Here is a 15,390-nt window from a genome sequence, read left to right on the forward strand (position 1 = left end):
TGTGAAAATCCCTTTTCTTTTTTCCTGCTTGCAGTTTTTCAAGCTTTTCCTGAGATCACCGTAAATCCTTTTTAATAAAGCATTTTTTGTTTATTAGTACTGTGATTTTGTGACTGATAAATGACCTAGGTAAGGGAGTTGCTATAGGACAGTGTTTCATAAATTTTTGAAGTTCAAGGCACACCTATTGAAGATTCATATGGTCAAAAAAAGAAGAGCTGGGGAAGCATTGATAGCCCCACCGGTCTCTCTTCCAAATTTTAAAATAAAGAGAGAGAGGAGGCTGAAACATATGAACCATCAAAATGGACCAGTTCCCTCTACATATAAGTGCAGGAAAAGGGAAAAGTTGGTGTGATGCAGGCAGCTAGCCGAGTTACCTTGGCAGCTGCAAATAATTGCCAGAGCTCCTCCACTACTGATGCTCCCAACACTCAGAATGAGTCACATCCAGTATTCTGTGCACACTCTTACTGATGATCAGATTTAGGCATAGGCAAGCACTTAAGGCACCCAATTCTGAAGGTGCCCAAAACCTGGGCCTTCCCCCTTGCTACTCTAATTTCTGGGGAAACAAATACCCATCTGCAATCTTTGGCCTATGGGCACTATAACCTCAGTTCCAGCCCTGTCTCCCTCAGTTGGGGAACAAGAGAGGCTAGGACGACTCAAAGGAGGCAGCTCAGAAGGGAGAAGTGCTGTGTGTGCCACACAAAGTGAGATCTGGCTATCCATGCCCTGCACGCTTCACATTAACACATTTCAGGGCTCATGCTGTAGCTAGAAAGAAGAGGAATGCTTGATTATATATGTTCTCAGAAAGAACTCCTACACATTTGAGAGCCACTGCTGGTGACTCTTGTTGCTGTGAGATGCTGAGAGAAGGGCCCAGGTGTTGGCCTGGATCCTAGCATCCAGCAGTGGTGACTTTTCCATGGCATACTTGATGAGGTCTAAAAGCACACGCCCAAATTTTCGATGGCCTGCTTGCGCAAATACTGGGGTCGCATGTCCAGGCCCTGTGCATCCTGAGCGCATGTTTGAAAGGGACACGCATATATCTCCTGGTACGTGCTGAAGTGACAGGCCAGAGAAAAGGAGTGGGCCGGGATGGGGCCGACCAGGACAGCAGCCATTAGGCCCTGATTGGGGAAGCACATGCCGGCAGCCAGCCAGCACGTGGTACTTACTTCTCCGACGAAGAGGAAGTACTGAAACAAAAAAAAAAAAAATAGGGTAGATACGATTAGTTTAGGAGTCAGGGAGGAGAGGGGAAAAGGGAGGAAGGGTAGGTAAGATATAGGAAATTTCCCTCCCAGTCCGCTCCTTAATTGGGCAAAAGTCCAACTGCGTTACCACGCATACTTTACAAAAATTCCCCTCCCACACGAGTCGTGACCTGCCCGCAGAGATTATAAAATTGGGCACAGATGTGCGCATGGATATCGTATTATATAACATGCACACGGCGACATGCACGTGTTATAAAATCGGCACATCCATGTGCATGCACCAGGAACCGTGCGCACGAGTTTTAAAATCAACCCCACACTGTTTAGGAAACACTGCTCTAGGATCCCAGTATTTTAGTAAATGATCTGTGAATATCTGTCTCATAGCTTTGTAACCTCAGGTTGTTGTGACTTTGCATTGTGCCCCCAGAAATCCTCAAAGGAAAATTAGTTCTTACCTGTTAATTTTCATTCCTGTAGTACCACGGATCAGTCCAGACAGTGGGTTGAGCCTCCTTTCCAGCAGGGTGGAGACAGACTAAAACTTGAAGGATGCCCTATATCAGGACAGAGCCTATCCTCTACCCCTTCAGTATAACGTATGTCAAAGCATAAAACAACAAACCCAAGAATAGAATCAAGCAAGTAACCGTAAAGCTCAATGGAGCAAATATAGAATAATGTAGAAAAAACATGGTATACCTATACGCTCTTGCATCAACTTGTTATAAGAAAACGACCAAGGCTTCCGGTGTAATTGCTCAGTAATCTTGCACAAAAATATATGAAAATCTGCAGACCTGCAAGAAAACAAGCTTCGAGAGGACAGAAGACAGACAGGGAAGGGCGTCTGGACTGATCCGTGGTACTACAGGAACGAAAATTAACAGGTAAGAACTAATTTTCCTTTCCTGTATGTACCCGGATAGGTCCAGACAGTGGGATGTACCAAAGCTTCCCTAAACTGGGTGGGACCGAGACAGTCCCGCTCGAACCACTTGTCACCCAAAGGAACCGAACACCGGAGCGTGTACAGCCAGACGGTAGTGCTGAGCAAAAGTGTGCAGAGACGTCTAAGTGGCGGCCCTGCAAATCTCCTGCGGGGAGACAGATTGACTCTCCGCCCAAGAAGTAGCCTGCAGAGAATGGGCCTTCAGACCCTCAGGAAGCGGACGACCTTGACAAAGATACGCCGAGGAAATGGCTTCCTTCAACCACCGTGCAATCGTAGTCTTAGAAGCCTGTTTACCGCGGTTGGGACCACTCCAAAGGATGAAGAGATGGTCCGATACCCGGAAGTCATTAGTGACCTGGAGATAACGAAGCAAGACTCGTTTTACATCTAGCCGACGAAGGTTGCCACCCGCCATACCAGCAATCTCCTCCGGAGAGAACGATGGGAGTTCTACCGACTGGTTGACATGAAAAGCGGAGACAACCTTAGGCAAGAAGGAAGGAACCATCCTGAGAGAAACCCCGGAATCCCAGAAATGCAAGAAGGGCTCCCGACAGGACAGCGCCTGAAGCTCGGAAATACGGCGAGCAGAGGAAATAGAGACCAGAAAGACAGTCTTTAGAGTAAGATCCTTGAGCGTAGCGTGGCGAGGAGGCTCGAAGGGAGCCACACAGAGAGCACGAAGGACTAGGTTGAGACTCCACGACGGACACGTGGCCCGGCGTAATAGAGTTTGAGCCAGGGATCTTAAGGTTTGGATCCTTTCCAGCGGCAGAAAAGCTCTGGAAAGCGGGGTGTTGATAACAGCCCCTATGAATTGAATGTTCTGGGTTGGATAGAGCTGAGATTTTTGTAGTTTATTATCCATCCGAGGTTATGGAGACAGCAGAGTGTACTCTCTATGTGAGTCTGTAGCAACTGGGGGTCATGAGATACGATCAGCCAGTCATCTAGATAAGGGAAAATGTTTTTTGTTTTTTTTAATTTTCTGTTTGATTTATTCAAATTATACAAAGAATATCCTCTTTGCACAAAAACAAAGAAACAATCACTTATACAAAAATCACAGTATATACTGCTTAACAAGAAGAAAGAAAACATTTCTTTATGCTTTTCCTCCAATATAAGTTAAATGGGGGGCTTATGCCAGAATTATGAGGAGATTAATCAAAAAGGAATTATCTACAAAGAATAAGCTTAACGTATTTGGCTATTCCTATTTTCTCTATGACTCACTAGTAGTAGAATCCTGGACTATGGGATTAGGTAACACTTTTTTCTTATTGTCTAATAGTGCCTTCAATTGCTCAGGAACGAAAAACACGTAGGTAACATTATCCATTTTAAAGTATGCATCGGCACAGATATCTAAGCATAAATACAGCTCCCATGGAGCGAGCTTCTTGCCTCATGGCAAGGAACCCTCTCCTCCTATCCTGGGTGACTTTAGCCAAATCGGGAAACACTTGTACAACCTTACCCATAAACTCCACTCATATTTTGAAAATAATTTCTCATGATTAAACTGAGGTCCTGTGAGTATATAAAAGGCACTAGGAGGGTTGTCCTATTATCTCAGACGTAGAAGTCTCTAAGAAGGCAGTCAAACTTGCCATGTCGATCGTAGGTGCCACATCTTCTTCTCTTGATCTTGCATATGGTAGAAAATATACTTTGTTGAAGACTGGTATATTTTCAGGTGCAATTTTTAATATCTCAGTCATATATTTCTTTAGAGTTATCCTTGGTTGTTCTCCCAGAACCTTAGGGAAATTAATAAACCTAAGGTTCAAATTTCTGGTCTTGTTTTCCAATTGTTCCATTTTCCTATTCAGGATGACTCGATCTTGCACTAATGCCACCTGGGTATCTTGAAACGCCTTAGTTTGATCCTCTAACTGCTGGATCCTCTGTAATTGATTCAAACTCCTTGAGTTAAAGTCTTGAGTAACGGTTTCTACTTGTAAAGAAACACTTTTTTGCTGCTGAGAAAATTTTTGTAGTGTAAACCCCATTTGTGCCATCAGTCCCCATAAGGAGTCCATGGTTACTACCAAAAGTTTAGGGAACATGGTTTTTGCAGCTTCAGACTCCACAACCTCACCAGTTAAGGCATTTAAAGAAAACACAGCCTCAGGAATGAGGCTTGCCGCATGCAAATCAGCCATGTTTTCCCCTTCCAGGCCTTGCTCATTACTCCCACTTCCCACAGCTGCATAATCTAGTCCCGACAGGGCCGCTTCTGCACTCACCGGGCTTGAGAAGTTTTGGGGAATCGGCACTGGAGGCATCCGAGAGTCCGGGGGGCTTAAGCTGGTCTCTCCAAGATCGATCGCAGCTCCTCCCGCGACCGTCTCAGTGGAGTACTGCTCCCCCTGCCTTGAAAAGCCTGCAGCCAGCTCCGTTATGGTCCACTGTCCTGGAGGGAGAGAAGGGGCTGCAGGGTACACCCTTACTCTCCCTTTTCACTTCAGAGGCATGTTTCCAGCAAAAAGTAAGAAAAGGTTTAGCAGAATCTAGCGAAAATCGGGCAGCATCCAGAGCTGTGCTGCTATTCCGCTGCCATCTTGGCTCCGCCCCAAGGAAAAATGTTTATGCCCTGTTTGCGTAAGTGAGCCACAACAACAGCAAGGCACTTTGTGAAGACTCTTGGAGCTGAGGAGATGCCAAAGGGAAGCACTTGGTATTGATAATGTTGATTTGCAACTTGAAAACAGAGGTATCGCCAACAGTTGTGAATCGAGATATGAGTAAGCATCCTTTAGATCGTGTAGTCACGGAAAACGAAAAACTGAGGCAGGCTTGAGGAGCACGGGAAGTGGTGCTCATGCGCACTTCAAAGCTCTTCGAGCTTAGAGAGAAAGCTCCGCCTCCGTGACATCGAGGACGACGCCACCCACCATGCATGGCTAAATGCCCTGCTTATCGACGGAAAAGGATTAATTTAGTCCCTTATGAGAGAGAAAAAAGAGAGTTATGATTGATTCATAGTTATAGCATGCAGCTTTGTGCTTAAGTTCACAGAGAAACATACTGTGTGGCAGCTTTCGCTTAACAGCCCTCCTCACCCCCTTTGCCTAGTAGATCAGAAAGTGAAATGGAGGAGGAGGATATTAAAGTGAGAAAGAACAAGTTATACTTCATTATTATACTACAAGGTCGGCACATAGCTTGTTTTGAAACTAGTATTTCTGCCAGAAAAGATAATGGACAAGCATAAAGACATTACAGGATTCTGGGCTGTTACATAGCCCCCCTTCCTGTACAGCCCATGAGCCCTTCCACCCCCACCCTACAGCTTTCCTCCTAGCCCTCTCTTCCTCTTAACCTGAAGCCTGAACAAGGTCACAAGCAGAGATATACAGAATACAAGATGGAGATACCACCACTTAGTGCCAAGCTGGTAGTTAGGGAGTTAAGAAGCCGGTCCCCATGGAACATAGCACCAAGTAGTGCTGAGAACTGGAAAATACTTGGCAACTGCCCAGATTTAGTTTTTGGTGAAACTTCTTTATTAAGAAGTGGATTATAGATATAATATACATCACACACAGTATTTATAGGCCCTTTTAAAGTAATTTAACAGTAGTGATTACTTGTTAACTGAGTAGTTATGTTTGCTTTTATTCTACATTGACGACACTTCTGATGATTTTTATCCATTGTGCGTGTCTAACAGAATGCATTTTATTTAGAAGTACAAAGGTAATGGTCACATGTGTGACACACCACCCCCAATGGTCACACAACACCCTCTTCCCTGTCCTCCCATCTATTCTGTCAATCCGCCTCATGTGTAAAAATGACTTAGTGTTAACTGTGTAAATAATGACTCTGTTCAGCCCTTAACGCTACACCCCTCGACCTTCTTCTTGTAACTTGTTTGAAAATGTCCTCTCTCTTCTAAAGGTTTTGTTACACTGTAAAGCGATTGTTGCTGAATTATGTTTTATGTGAACCGATGAGATGTTCCCAACGTTAGTCAGTATTTAAAAACTTCTAAATAAATAAATAAATAAATAAAATAAGACAGAAGGTCTGTAGAAAATGGCAATTATAAGTAGTGAGTAAACCTCAAGGAATCCACCATTTCAGAGTACACACACAGTACTTTTTATCATCAGTTAAGTTTGGCAATATTTCAGAGCAGGGAAACAAAACTGCACAGCGCATGTCCAGACATAGGGATAAGTACTAGCACCCAGTGGTATGGGTACATTCTCTGCTGAGAGCTGAAGAAATCACTTCAGCAAGATCAATCTCTGCAATGAAAAAATCTCCAGTCTTCTCAAAGCGTACCTGCTGAGAAGTCTGAGGAGTTTGGAAAGCACTCTTTCAGGAAAGTGGCAGCTTTCAGTAGGCCACTGTATGTATTTTTCCCTATTAGTTGTGGACTTTTTTTTTACCTTTGCTTAGTGTGCTGATATATAACTTGTTCTGTGACCCAAATGTTCTCATAAGCATCTATTTTGTGCATTTTTATATACAGAAAATATAGCTTTTCATATTTTCACATAAGCTATAGACAGGTGACATTTTCTTAGTGTGTTTGTGTAATCCAGACTTCATGGCAAAAATCTTTATCCTTCAACCCTCTACAATTGTTTAGATGCCTTGGATGACTTGGCATGTTTTGACTGAAGATACACATCGAGGAATCCAATGAGGGATGGCGATATTGCGCAAGGGTTGTGCCATGCACCCTTGCACTGTGCAACTTAAGATTGTGTAACAGAAGATCAGGTGCACCATATAAACAAAGAGCAGAAGCGTCTATGTGCCTCAAGAGCCGTGCATGCAACGTGCATTGAGCGCATTGATGCAGACTATGTCAGGCGAGTCTATGCAATGTGCAATGGAATGCTGATGCTCCTTCCGCCAACTTAAAGTGTTTGTGCTTCTTCATGCAGGCTACGATGGCTGCAGCAATTAATACCACTTTGTCTTCAATGAAGGGAAGCTGGTCAACTCAACTCCCTGGCTCCAGCCTCAGCAGTCTGTACTCCTGCTCAATTATTTTCCCGGTGAGAAAGATTATGCTGCATTGCAAGACAAGGACCTACTGCAATTCCGGAGAGATTTACGCAGTTCCACAATACAAAGCAGTGTAGAACCCTGTGAACACAGAGATATCCATCCACAGGCTTAGCAATTCTTTTGGTCGTTTCCAATTCAAAGGATTGGTAACATAGCTTGTGGCCGTCTGTGAGGAACATAATCTTTCCACAGATACAACTTTTAACCCACTTGCAATTGATATTTTTCTTTTGGCTGGACATGATGGAAGGTAGGACCACAGTTTTTTTGTTTTAATAACACAAAAAAGTGCTGTTGTGGGGCTGCAGAGGCAGCGAGGCAACTGAGAAAAGATTTTGTGAGGTAAATATTCCAAAATAAGAAATTCTGTGGAAAATTAAGAAGAGAGAGAGCGTACATATCCATAAAGTGCTTGGACAAAAAAATGACTCAGGAGGCTCATGAGGCAACACCTGCATAGTAGAGTTCAAAGCTGCATTAACTTGGAGACATGAATTCTGTTTGGTGCTGCCGGGTGACATCATCCCCACATGTAATGTCCTGCTTATTGTCAAAAATCAACCTATCTGGTCTACAACCAACATAAGTTCTAGCATATGTCTGAGCAATTAAAACAAGGGTTAATCCAGTCCCACAGTGGGATACACTAAGAGATACCAAAAGACATGAATGTGAGTCACGAGTTGAAGGACAATAAGAAAAGGCCAAAGGGTCCCATGATTTTGTCAGAAATTGAAAAAAGTTTGTGAATAAATCAAGAGTTCATGTAAACACACTCATTGTTCTAATTACTCACTATTCTATATTAACTCCAATGTAGTGACTAGAAACTGCAAAAATAATTAACTTTTGAATGTGAAGCCATGGAGGTGAGGAGCTGGTGTTAAGTCAAGTATGGGATTTTGTATGCTGATTTATATACACACTGGACGGATCAATTTGATATGGATATTCTTCCATCATTTACAATATTACTTTCTGTGTGGAATCTGGCTGTATATGAAAAAGGAAAATTGGTTCTTACTGCTAATTTTCGTTCCTGTAGTACCACAGATCAGTCCAGACTCCTGCCACCAACAGTCCCGTCAGTATTTCAATGTATCAAAGCAGAATGACCCAAAACCCAACATAATTAGCTATCTGCTATAACTGGGGTTTACTTCCATAGAAACCAGGCTAACTAACCCAAACGGCAGCAGAGCCAGTAACAAGTTAGAATTCCAAAATCTGTAAATTACTTATCTGCAGAGCAAATTAACCAAGAACTGAACGAGCGGACTCGACGTTATCCCTACGCTGAAAAGGGCAGGACTCTGGACTAATCCGTGGTACTACGGGAACGAAAATTATCAGGTAAGAACCAATTTTCCTTTCCCTGTACGTACCAGAATCAGTCCAGACTCCTGGGATGTACCAGAGCTCTCCTAGCCGGGGTGGGACCCTGAGAGTCCCGCTTGTATCACACCTTCCCCCAAGACTCCCAGAGTCTAGGGCTCGTACATCCAATCGATAATGACGAGCAAAGGTGTGCAAAGACTTCCAAGTGGCAGCTCTACAAATCTCCTGCGACGAAATTTGCTGGCACTCAGCCCACGAGGCTGCCTGCGAACATGTAGAATGCGCTCGGAGACCCTCCAGGAGGGGATGATCATGAAGAAGGTACACTAAGCCAATGGCCTCTTTTAACCAACGGGCTACAGTAGCCTTTGATGCCTCATGACCTCTTCTGGAACCACTCCACAGTACAAACAAATGGTCTGACATGCGAAAACTATTCGTAACCTCCAAATATCGTAACAGGGCCCCGCAGACGTCTAACTTCTGTAACTCAGTAGAGTGGGAATCAGAACGATCCAAGTCAGAGAAGGACGGACGTTCCACAGACTGATTCAAATGGAAAGAGGATACCACTTTTGGAAGAAAAGAAGGAACTGTCTAAGTATACTCCCGAATACGTAATCCGTAAAAAGGGCTCCCTGCAGGATAACGCTTGAAGCTCCGACACACTGCGGGACGAATAAATGGCCACTAGAAATGACACCTTTGAAGTAAGATCCTTCAAAGTATCCCTCTTTATGGGCTTGAACAGCACGTTACACAGAGCTTTAAGAACTAAGTTTAAATTCCACGACGGAGAAGGCCTCTTGAGCGGATGATGCAGATGTTTCGCCCCCTTAAGAAAACGCGCAACGTCTGGATGAACGGCCAAGCAGACTCCTCGTAACTTACCACGGAAACATCCAAGGGCTGCTACCTGCACATGTAGCAAGTTGCAGGACAAGCCCTTAGCTAGGCCCACCTGCAAGAAGGAGAGAATATCCGACACCGATACCTGAGTTGGATCTGTCTTGTGTTGAATGCACCAGGACTCAAAGATTCCCCACACTCTGACATAAGCTAGTGAGGTAGATGTGTTTCGCGACCACAAGAGAGTAGCTATCACCGCATCAAAGTATCCTTTGCTCTTCAGCCGTTGCCTCTCAAAAGCCATCCACCTCGTCCAAACAAATGGGCCCCTGATACAGAAGATTTGGCAACTCTCGGAACCGCAGGGGGCAGTCCACCACTAGGTTGACTAGATCCGCAAACCAAGGATGCCTTGGCCACTCTAATGCAATTAATACCACTTCTGCCGGATGAGCCTCCATTCTTCGAAGCACTCTTCCAATCAGTGGCCAGGGCGGAAACACATACAGTAGGACTTCTGTCAACCAAGGAAGAACCAGGGCATCCACTCCTTCCGCTCCTGGCTCCCTGCGCCGACTGAAGAAACAAGGAGCCTTGGCATTCTGGAAGATCCACGCTTGGTCTGGACCACGCATTGCATATCATCTGGAGAGCTTCTGTGGAGAGTTCCCACTCTCCGGGATCGAGACAGTGGCAACTGAGAAAATAGGCTTGAATGTTGTCGACTCCTGCAATGTGAGAGGCCACGATACTGACTAGATGCTGCTCTGCCTAATAAATCAGGAGCTGAGCTTCCATCGCCACCAGCTGGCTCTTGGTCCCTCCTTGGTGATTGATTTAAGCCACTGTTGTCGCATTGTCCGATAGGACTCTGACCAATTTCCCTTGCAGAAGCGGCAGAAAGGCTTGCAATGCCAATCTCACCGCTCTGGTCTCCAGACGGTTGATTGACCACCTGGATTCTTCCAGTGACCAGAGGCCCTGCACCGATCTGTCTTGACAAATCTCTCCCCATCCGGAGAGGCTGGCATCCATGGTCACTACTGTCCAAACAGGCACTTCCAGGGCCACACCCTGGTTCAAGTGGTCCGAGAGGAGCCACCAGTCAAGACTGGACCGAGCAGAATCTGTAAGAGGAAGCAGAAGAAGAAACTGTTCGGAAACCGGGTTCCAACAGGAAAGCAATGCTGACTGCAGAGGTCTCATATGAGCAAATGCCCATGGCACTAACTCTAGAGTGGAGGCCATGGAACCAAGGACCCGCAAGTAATCCCATACTCTTGGAGGATTTTTGGACAACAAATCTCGAATCTGTCATTGCAGTTTGACAATGCGGTCCTCGGTAAGAAAGACTCTCCCCTGCTGTGTGTCGAACAAAGTTCCCAGGAATTCCAAGGACTGCGGGGGAGTTAAGTGGCTCTTGGCAGGGTTGACTACCCAACTGAAGCACTCTGCTCACTGCCGAACGACAGAGCTCCTCCGACTTTGCCCGAATCAGCCAGTCGTCCAGGTATGGATGCACAAAAAGCCCTTCCTTTCTCAGGTGCGCCGCCACTACAACCATGATTTTGGTAAAGGCCCTGGATGCTGTAAGCCAGGCTGAAGGGTAGAGCGCAAAATTGAAAATGATCTCCCAGAACGGAGAACTGTAGGAACTTCTGGTGATCGGGACGGATACAGATGTGTAAATATGCTTCGGTGAGATCGAGGGTTGCTAGGAACTCGTCTTGTGAACCGAGGCAATGACAGACCGCAGAGTCTCCATGTGAAAATGTAGGAGCTCAATCCTATGAACAATCGTTGAATGAGAAAACTGAAGATTTCTGATTAATAACGCCAGCATTGAAACGCATTGAAACGCACGGCCATATTGAATGTACTAACATTTGATACGCAATGGCACGCACTACGCACTTACGTACTGACATTCAGTGAAACGCACTACCATTTTGTAATAATATTTTGTATTGTATTAATACGATTGCTGCTATAAAATGTCTAACATATCATGTCTATTAAATGACGTGTGCAATGGTCTGATTATAAGCTACACCTACTTGAAAGAATGTATAAAAGTTCACTCCCCACGGGGAGTGGCATGCAGTTTGTACTAAGCCTTTGTCTTAGCTGCATCTTGCTGGCAATAAAAGTCTATCTTTACGGATCAGTTGCCTGGACCTCTTTCCTGACTTTTTACTGACGGTTACAAAAGCATGGAACACAAAGGCATCTGTTGACTCGCTTCAGGTCTAGGATGGGCCGGTAGGTGCCGTCTTTCTTTGGAACCACAAAGTAATTGGAGTAACGGCCCTTTCGTTGCCCCGCGGGAGGAACTGAACAATTGCTCCCAGATCGATAAGGCGTCTTACAGTGTCCTGAACCACCTGACGTTTCTCTTCGTACGAGCAAGGGGAGATTAGGAAGCGGTCCTGAAGGAGCCGAGCAAAATCTAAAGCGCAGCCTTGTCTTATCACCGTGAGGACCCACTGATCTGACATTAACTTGGCCCAATCCTCGTATAACTGAGACAGTCTGCCTCCTACAAGCGGAACAGAGGAATGGACCAGCCGCATTTCATTGAGAGGGTTTAACCACTCCTGTGGACTGATGGGCCCCGGATCTTCCGAATCTACGGCCACAAAAGGACTGAGACCATGAGTGTTGCCTGCCTGTAGCCTGTCTGGAGGAGGAACCCGATGAACAAGAAGCTCGGTATCTACGATTCCCTTGGAAACGAGACCGGGAAGGGAAAGTACCCCCTTTGGTCTAGGCTTATTCTCAGGTAGGCGGTGGACCTAGTTCTCTCCCAATGATTGGATCTTATCTTCCGGTTCCTTTCCGAACAGTAATTTGCCTTTAAAATGGCTAAGATCCCAACTGAGCTTTAGAGGAGAGATTGGCCGACCAATTCCTCAACCAGAGTAGGCGGTGGGCAGAGACAGCTGCCACCATGGACCGGGCAGAGGTATGGAGCAGGTCATACAAGGCATCCTCGCTGTACGTCACCGCAGCTTCTAAGTGCCCTACCTGAACGGTCTGCTCCTGAGAAAGAGAAGAGGAAAATTGGTTCTTACCTGCTAATTTTCGTTCCTGTAGTATCACGGATCAGTCCAGACAGTGGGTTGAGCCTCCTTTCCAGCAGATAGAAACTGAGAAAAACTCGAAGGGTATCCTGTATCAGGACAGTGCTCCCCCTGCATCCCTTCAGTATAAACGTTATCAAAGCAAAAAAATGTAACCTCAACTAGAAATAGGATCAAGCAAGCAAAAATATTTAAACATCCAAATTGTAGCTGGAAAATTTGAAGAAATGCAAAGTAATCGCTCTTATATATGCAATAGATACTTCCGGTGCCTTGTAAATCAGCATATCTGTGAATGATAGGACTTCGAGCGGTTTTCGAAAAGAAAAGTCAGATTCCCTCCACTAAGGACAGGCGTCTGGACTGATCTGTGGTACTACAGGAATGAAAATTAGCAGGTAAGAACCAATTTTCCTTTCCCTGTATGTACCTGGATCAGTCCAGACAGTGGGATGTACCAAAGCTTCCTTAAGCAGGATGGGACCCAGATAGTCCCGCTCGAAGCATCTGTCTGCAAAAGGAACCAAAAACTGGCGCCTGCAAATCGAGACGATAATGTCGAGCAAACGTATGAAGATATCTCCAAGTAGCTGCTCTGCATATCTCTTGTGGGGAGACCAACTGGCTTTCCGCCCAAGAGGTAGCCTGCGACTGGAGTGAATGGGCCTTTAAACTCTCTGGGACCGGCCGCCCCAACAAATATAAGCTGAAGCAATCGCCCCCTTTAGCCAGTGAGCAATGGTAGCCTTTGATGCCTTATTCCCCCTATTGGGTCTGCTCCATAAGACAAAAAGATGAACTGAGACCGGGAACTCGTTTGTGACTTCTAAGTATCGCAGCAGGACTCGTTTCACATCCAGGTGCCTTAGGTCTCTGCCATGTGTGGTCTCAGTGTCCTCTGGAGAAAAAGCAGATAGTTCCTCTGACTGATTTAAATGAAAGGAGGAAATGACCTTTGGTAAAAAGGATGATACAGTCTTGAGTGAAACACCTGAGTCAGAAAAATGAAGAAATGGCTCCCTAACAAGACAAGGCTTGAAGCTCAGACACACTCCTGGCTGAGCAAATAGAGACCAGGAAAACTGTCTTAAGAGTCAAATCTTTGAGCGTGGCCTGTTTGAGGGGTTCGAAAGGTGCCTCGCAGAGACCTCGAAGCACCAGACCAAGACTCCATGACAGACATGTAGCCCAGATGGGCAGGTTCAAATGCTTTGCCCCCTTGAGGAAGCGAATGACATCTGGATGGGCCGCCAGAGTGTAACCTTCGACCCGCCCTAAAAGGGAACCAAGAGCAGAGACTTGCACCTGAAGAGAATTGAAAGACAAACCCTTGGAGAGACCATTCTGTAGAAAAGAGGACATGGGAAATTGGGGCCCTGCGCACCAGGATTCCTGAGTCCGCACAAATAGACTCAAACAATCTCCAAACCCATATGTAAGCGAGAGAGGTAGAAGTCTTACACGAGCGCAACAGAGTGGAAATAACCTCCACCCTATATCCTTTCTTCTTCAGTCTCTGCCGCTCAAAAGCCAGGCTGCTAGACAAAATCGATCCGCCTGATCGAAAAATACTGGACCTTGCCATAAAAGGTTTGGTAGGTGACAGAGGTGGAGAGGACCCTACACTGCGAAGTTTACTATGATAGGTCTGCAAACCATGGTCTTCGGGGCCATTCTGGTGCCATGAGAATGACCGGCCCCTTATGGAGTTCTATTCTTCTGAGCACCTTCCCCACCGGAGACCAGGAACACGTAGAGAAGTATGTCGTGAGGCCTGGGTAGCACCAGAGCGTCCACCCCTTCCGAGCTGTGCTCTCTTCTGCGACTGAAGAATCTGGGAGCTTTAGCATTTCTCAGAGTGGCCATTAGGTCTAAATGGAGAGTGCCCCAATTGCGAACGAGAAGATCCATCACCTCTTCGGACAACTCCCACTCTCCGGGGTCTAGGTGTTGACGACTTAAGAAGTCGGTTTGGACATTCTTTTTCCCCACAATGTGGGAGGCTGCCAATCGAATCAGATGCCGTTCTGCCCAGGAGAACAACTTGCTGGCTTCCAGGGCTACCAGATGACTCCTGGTCCCACCTTGGCGACTGATGTAATCTACTGTGGTGGCATTGTCGGAGAGAAATGAAAATTGGTTCTTACCTGCTAATTTTCGTTCCTGTAATACCACAGATCAGTCCAGAGAAGTGGGTTGTGTATCCTGACCAGCAGGTAGAGTCAGAGAGCAAAACTTTGGGCACAGCCATATATACAAGAGGGCCACCTGCACTCTTGTATATATGCAGTCCCTCAGTATCGGCCTGTATATGCAGTCCCTCAGTATCGGCCTGTATCCAAGCCCATAGAAATAACACGAACGGGTGAAGGGTTGGAAAAACCCACTAACACTTCGCCCCAAGTAAAAAAAAAAACCTAAACTGAAGTAACTGCTAGGAAAAAACTGCTCCAACACTCATATCTGCCAAAAAAAAAGGAGCTCCCTATAAAACATGGCAAGTCTAGCCAACACAGTCTTTCAGTATCTGAAATAAGGGGTGGGCCTCTGGACTGATCTGTGGTATTACAGGAACGGAAATTAGCAGGTAAGAACCAATTTTCATTTCCTGAACATACCCAGATCAGTCCAGAGAAGTGGGATGTACCCAAGCCACCCTACACTGGGCGGGAACCCGAAAGACCCGCCCGCAGGACACTCATCGAAGGACGATTCATCAGAAGCCTTAATGTCCAGTCGATAATGTTTAGTGAAAGTGTGAAGTGAGGACCACACAGCCGCCCTACAGATTTCCTGAGGTGACAGCAACTGACATTCTGCCCAGGAAGTAGCATGGACCCTGGTGGAATGAGCTCTGAGACCCAAAGGCACTTGACATCCGCAGGCTATGTATGAC

General features: G+C 45.8%; 1 protein-coding gene across 3 annotated transcripts in view; it reads right to left on the reverse strand.

Annotated features, from left to right (window-relative positions):
- Nucleotides 1–15,390, reverse strand: part of CDK2 (cyclin dependent kinase 2) — a 155,254-nt gene that overhangs the window by 51,424 nt on the left and 88,440 nt on the right. Inside the window, exon 6 of one of the 3 annotated variants that reach the window (XM_029594765.1) lies at nt 1,191–1,211. The exons of the other annotated variants lie outside the window; for them this stretch is intronic. Within the exon in view, the coding sequence (XP_029450625.1) occupies nt 1,191–1,211 (21 nt within the window). The remainder of the gene's footprint in view (nt 1–1,190; nt 1,212–15,390) is intronic. 3 annotated transcript variants of the gene reach the window in all.

The sequence above is a fragment of the Rhinatrema bivittatum genome, chromosome 3, assembly GCF_901001135.1.
Source record: "Rhinatrema bivittatum chromosome 3, aRhiBiv1.1, whole genome shotgun sequence".
Classification (NCBI taxonomy): domain Eukaryota; kingdom Metazoa; phylum Chordata; class Amphibia; order Gymnophiona; family Rhinatrematidae; genus Rhinatrema; species Rhinatrema bivittatum.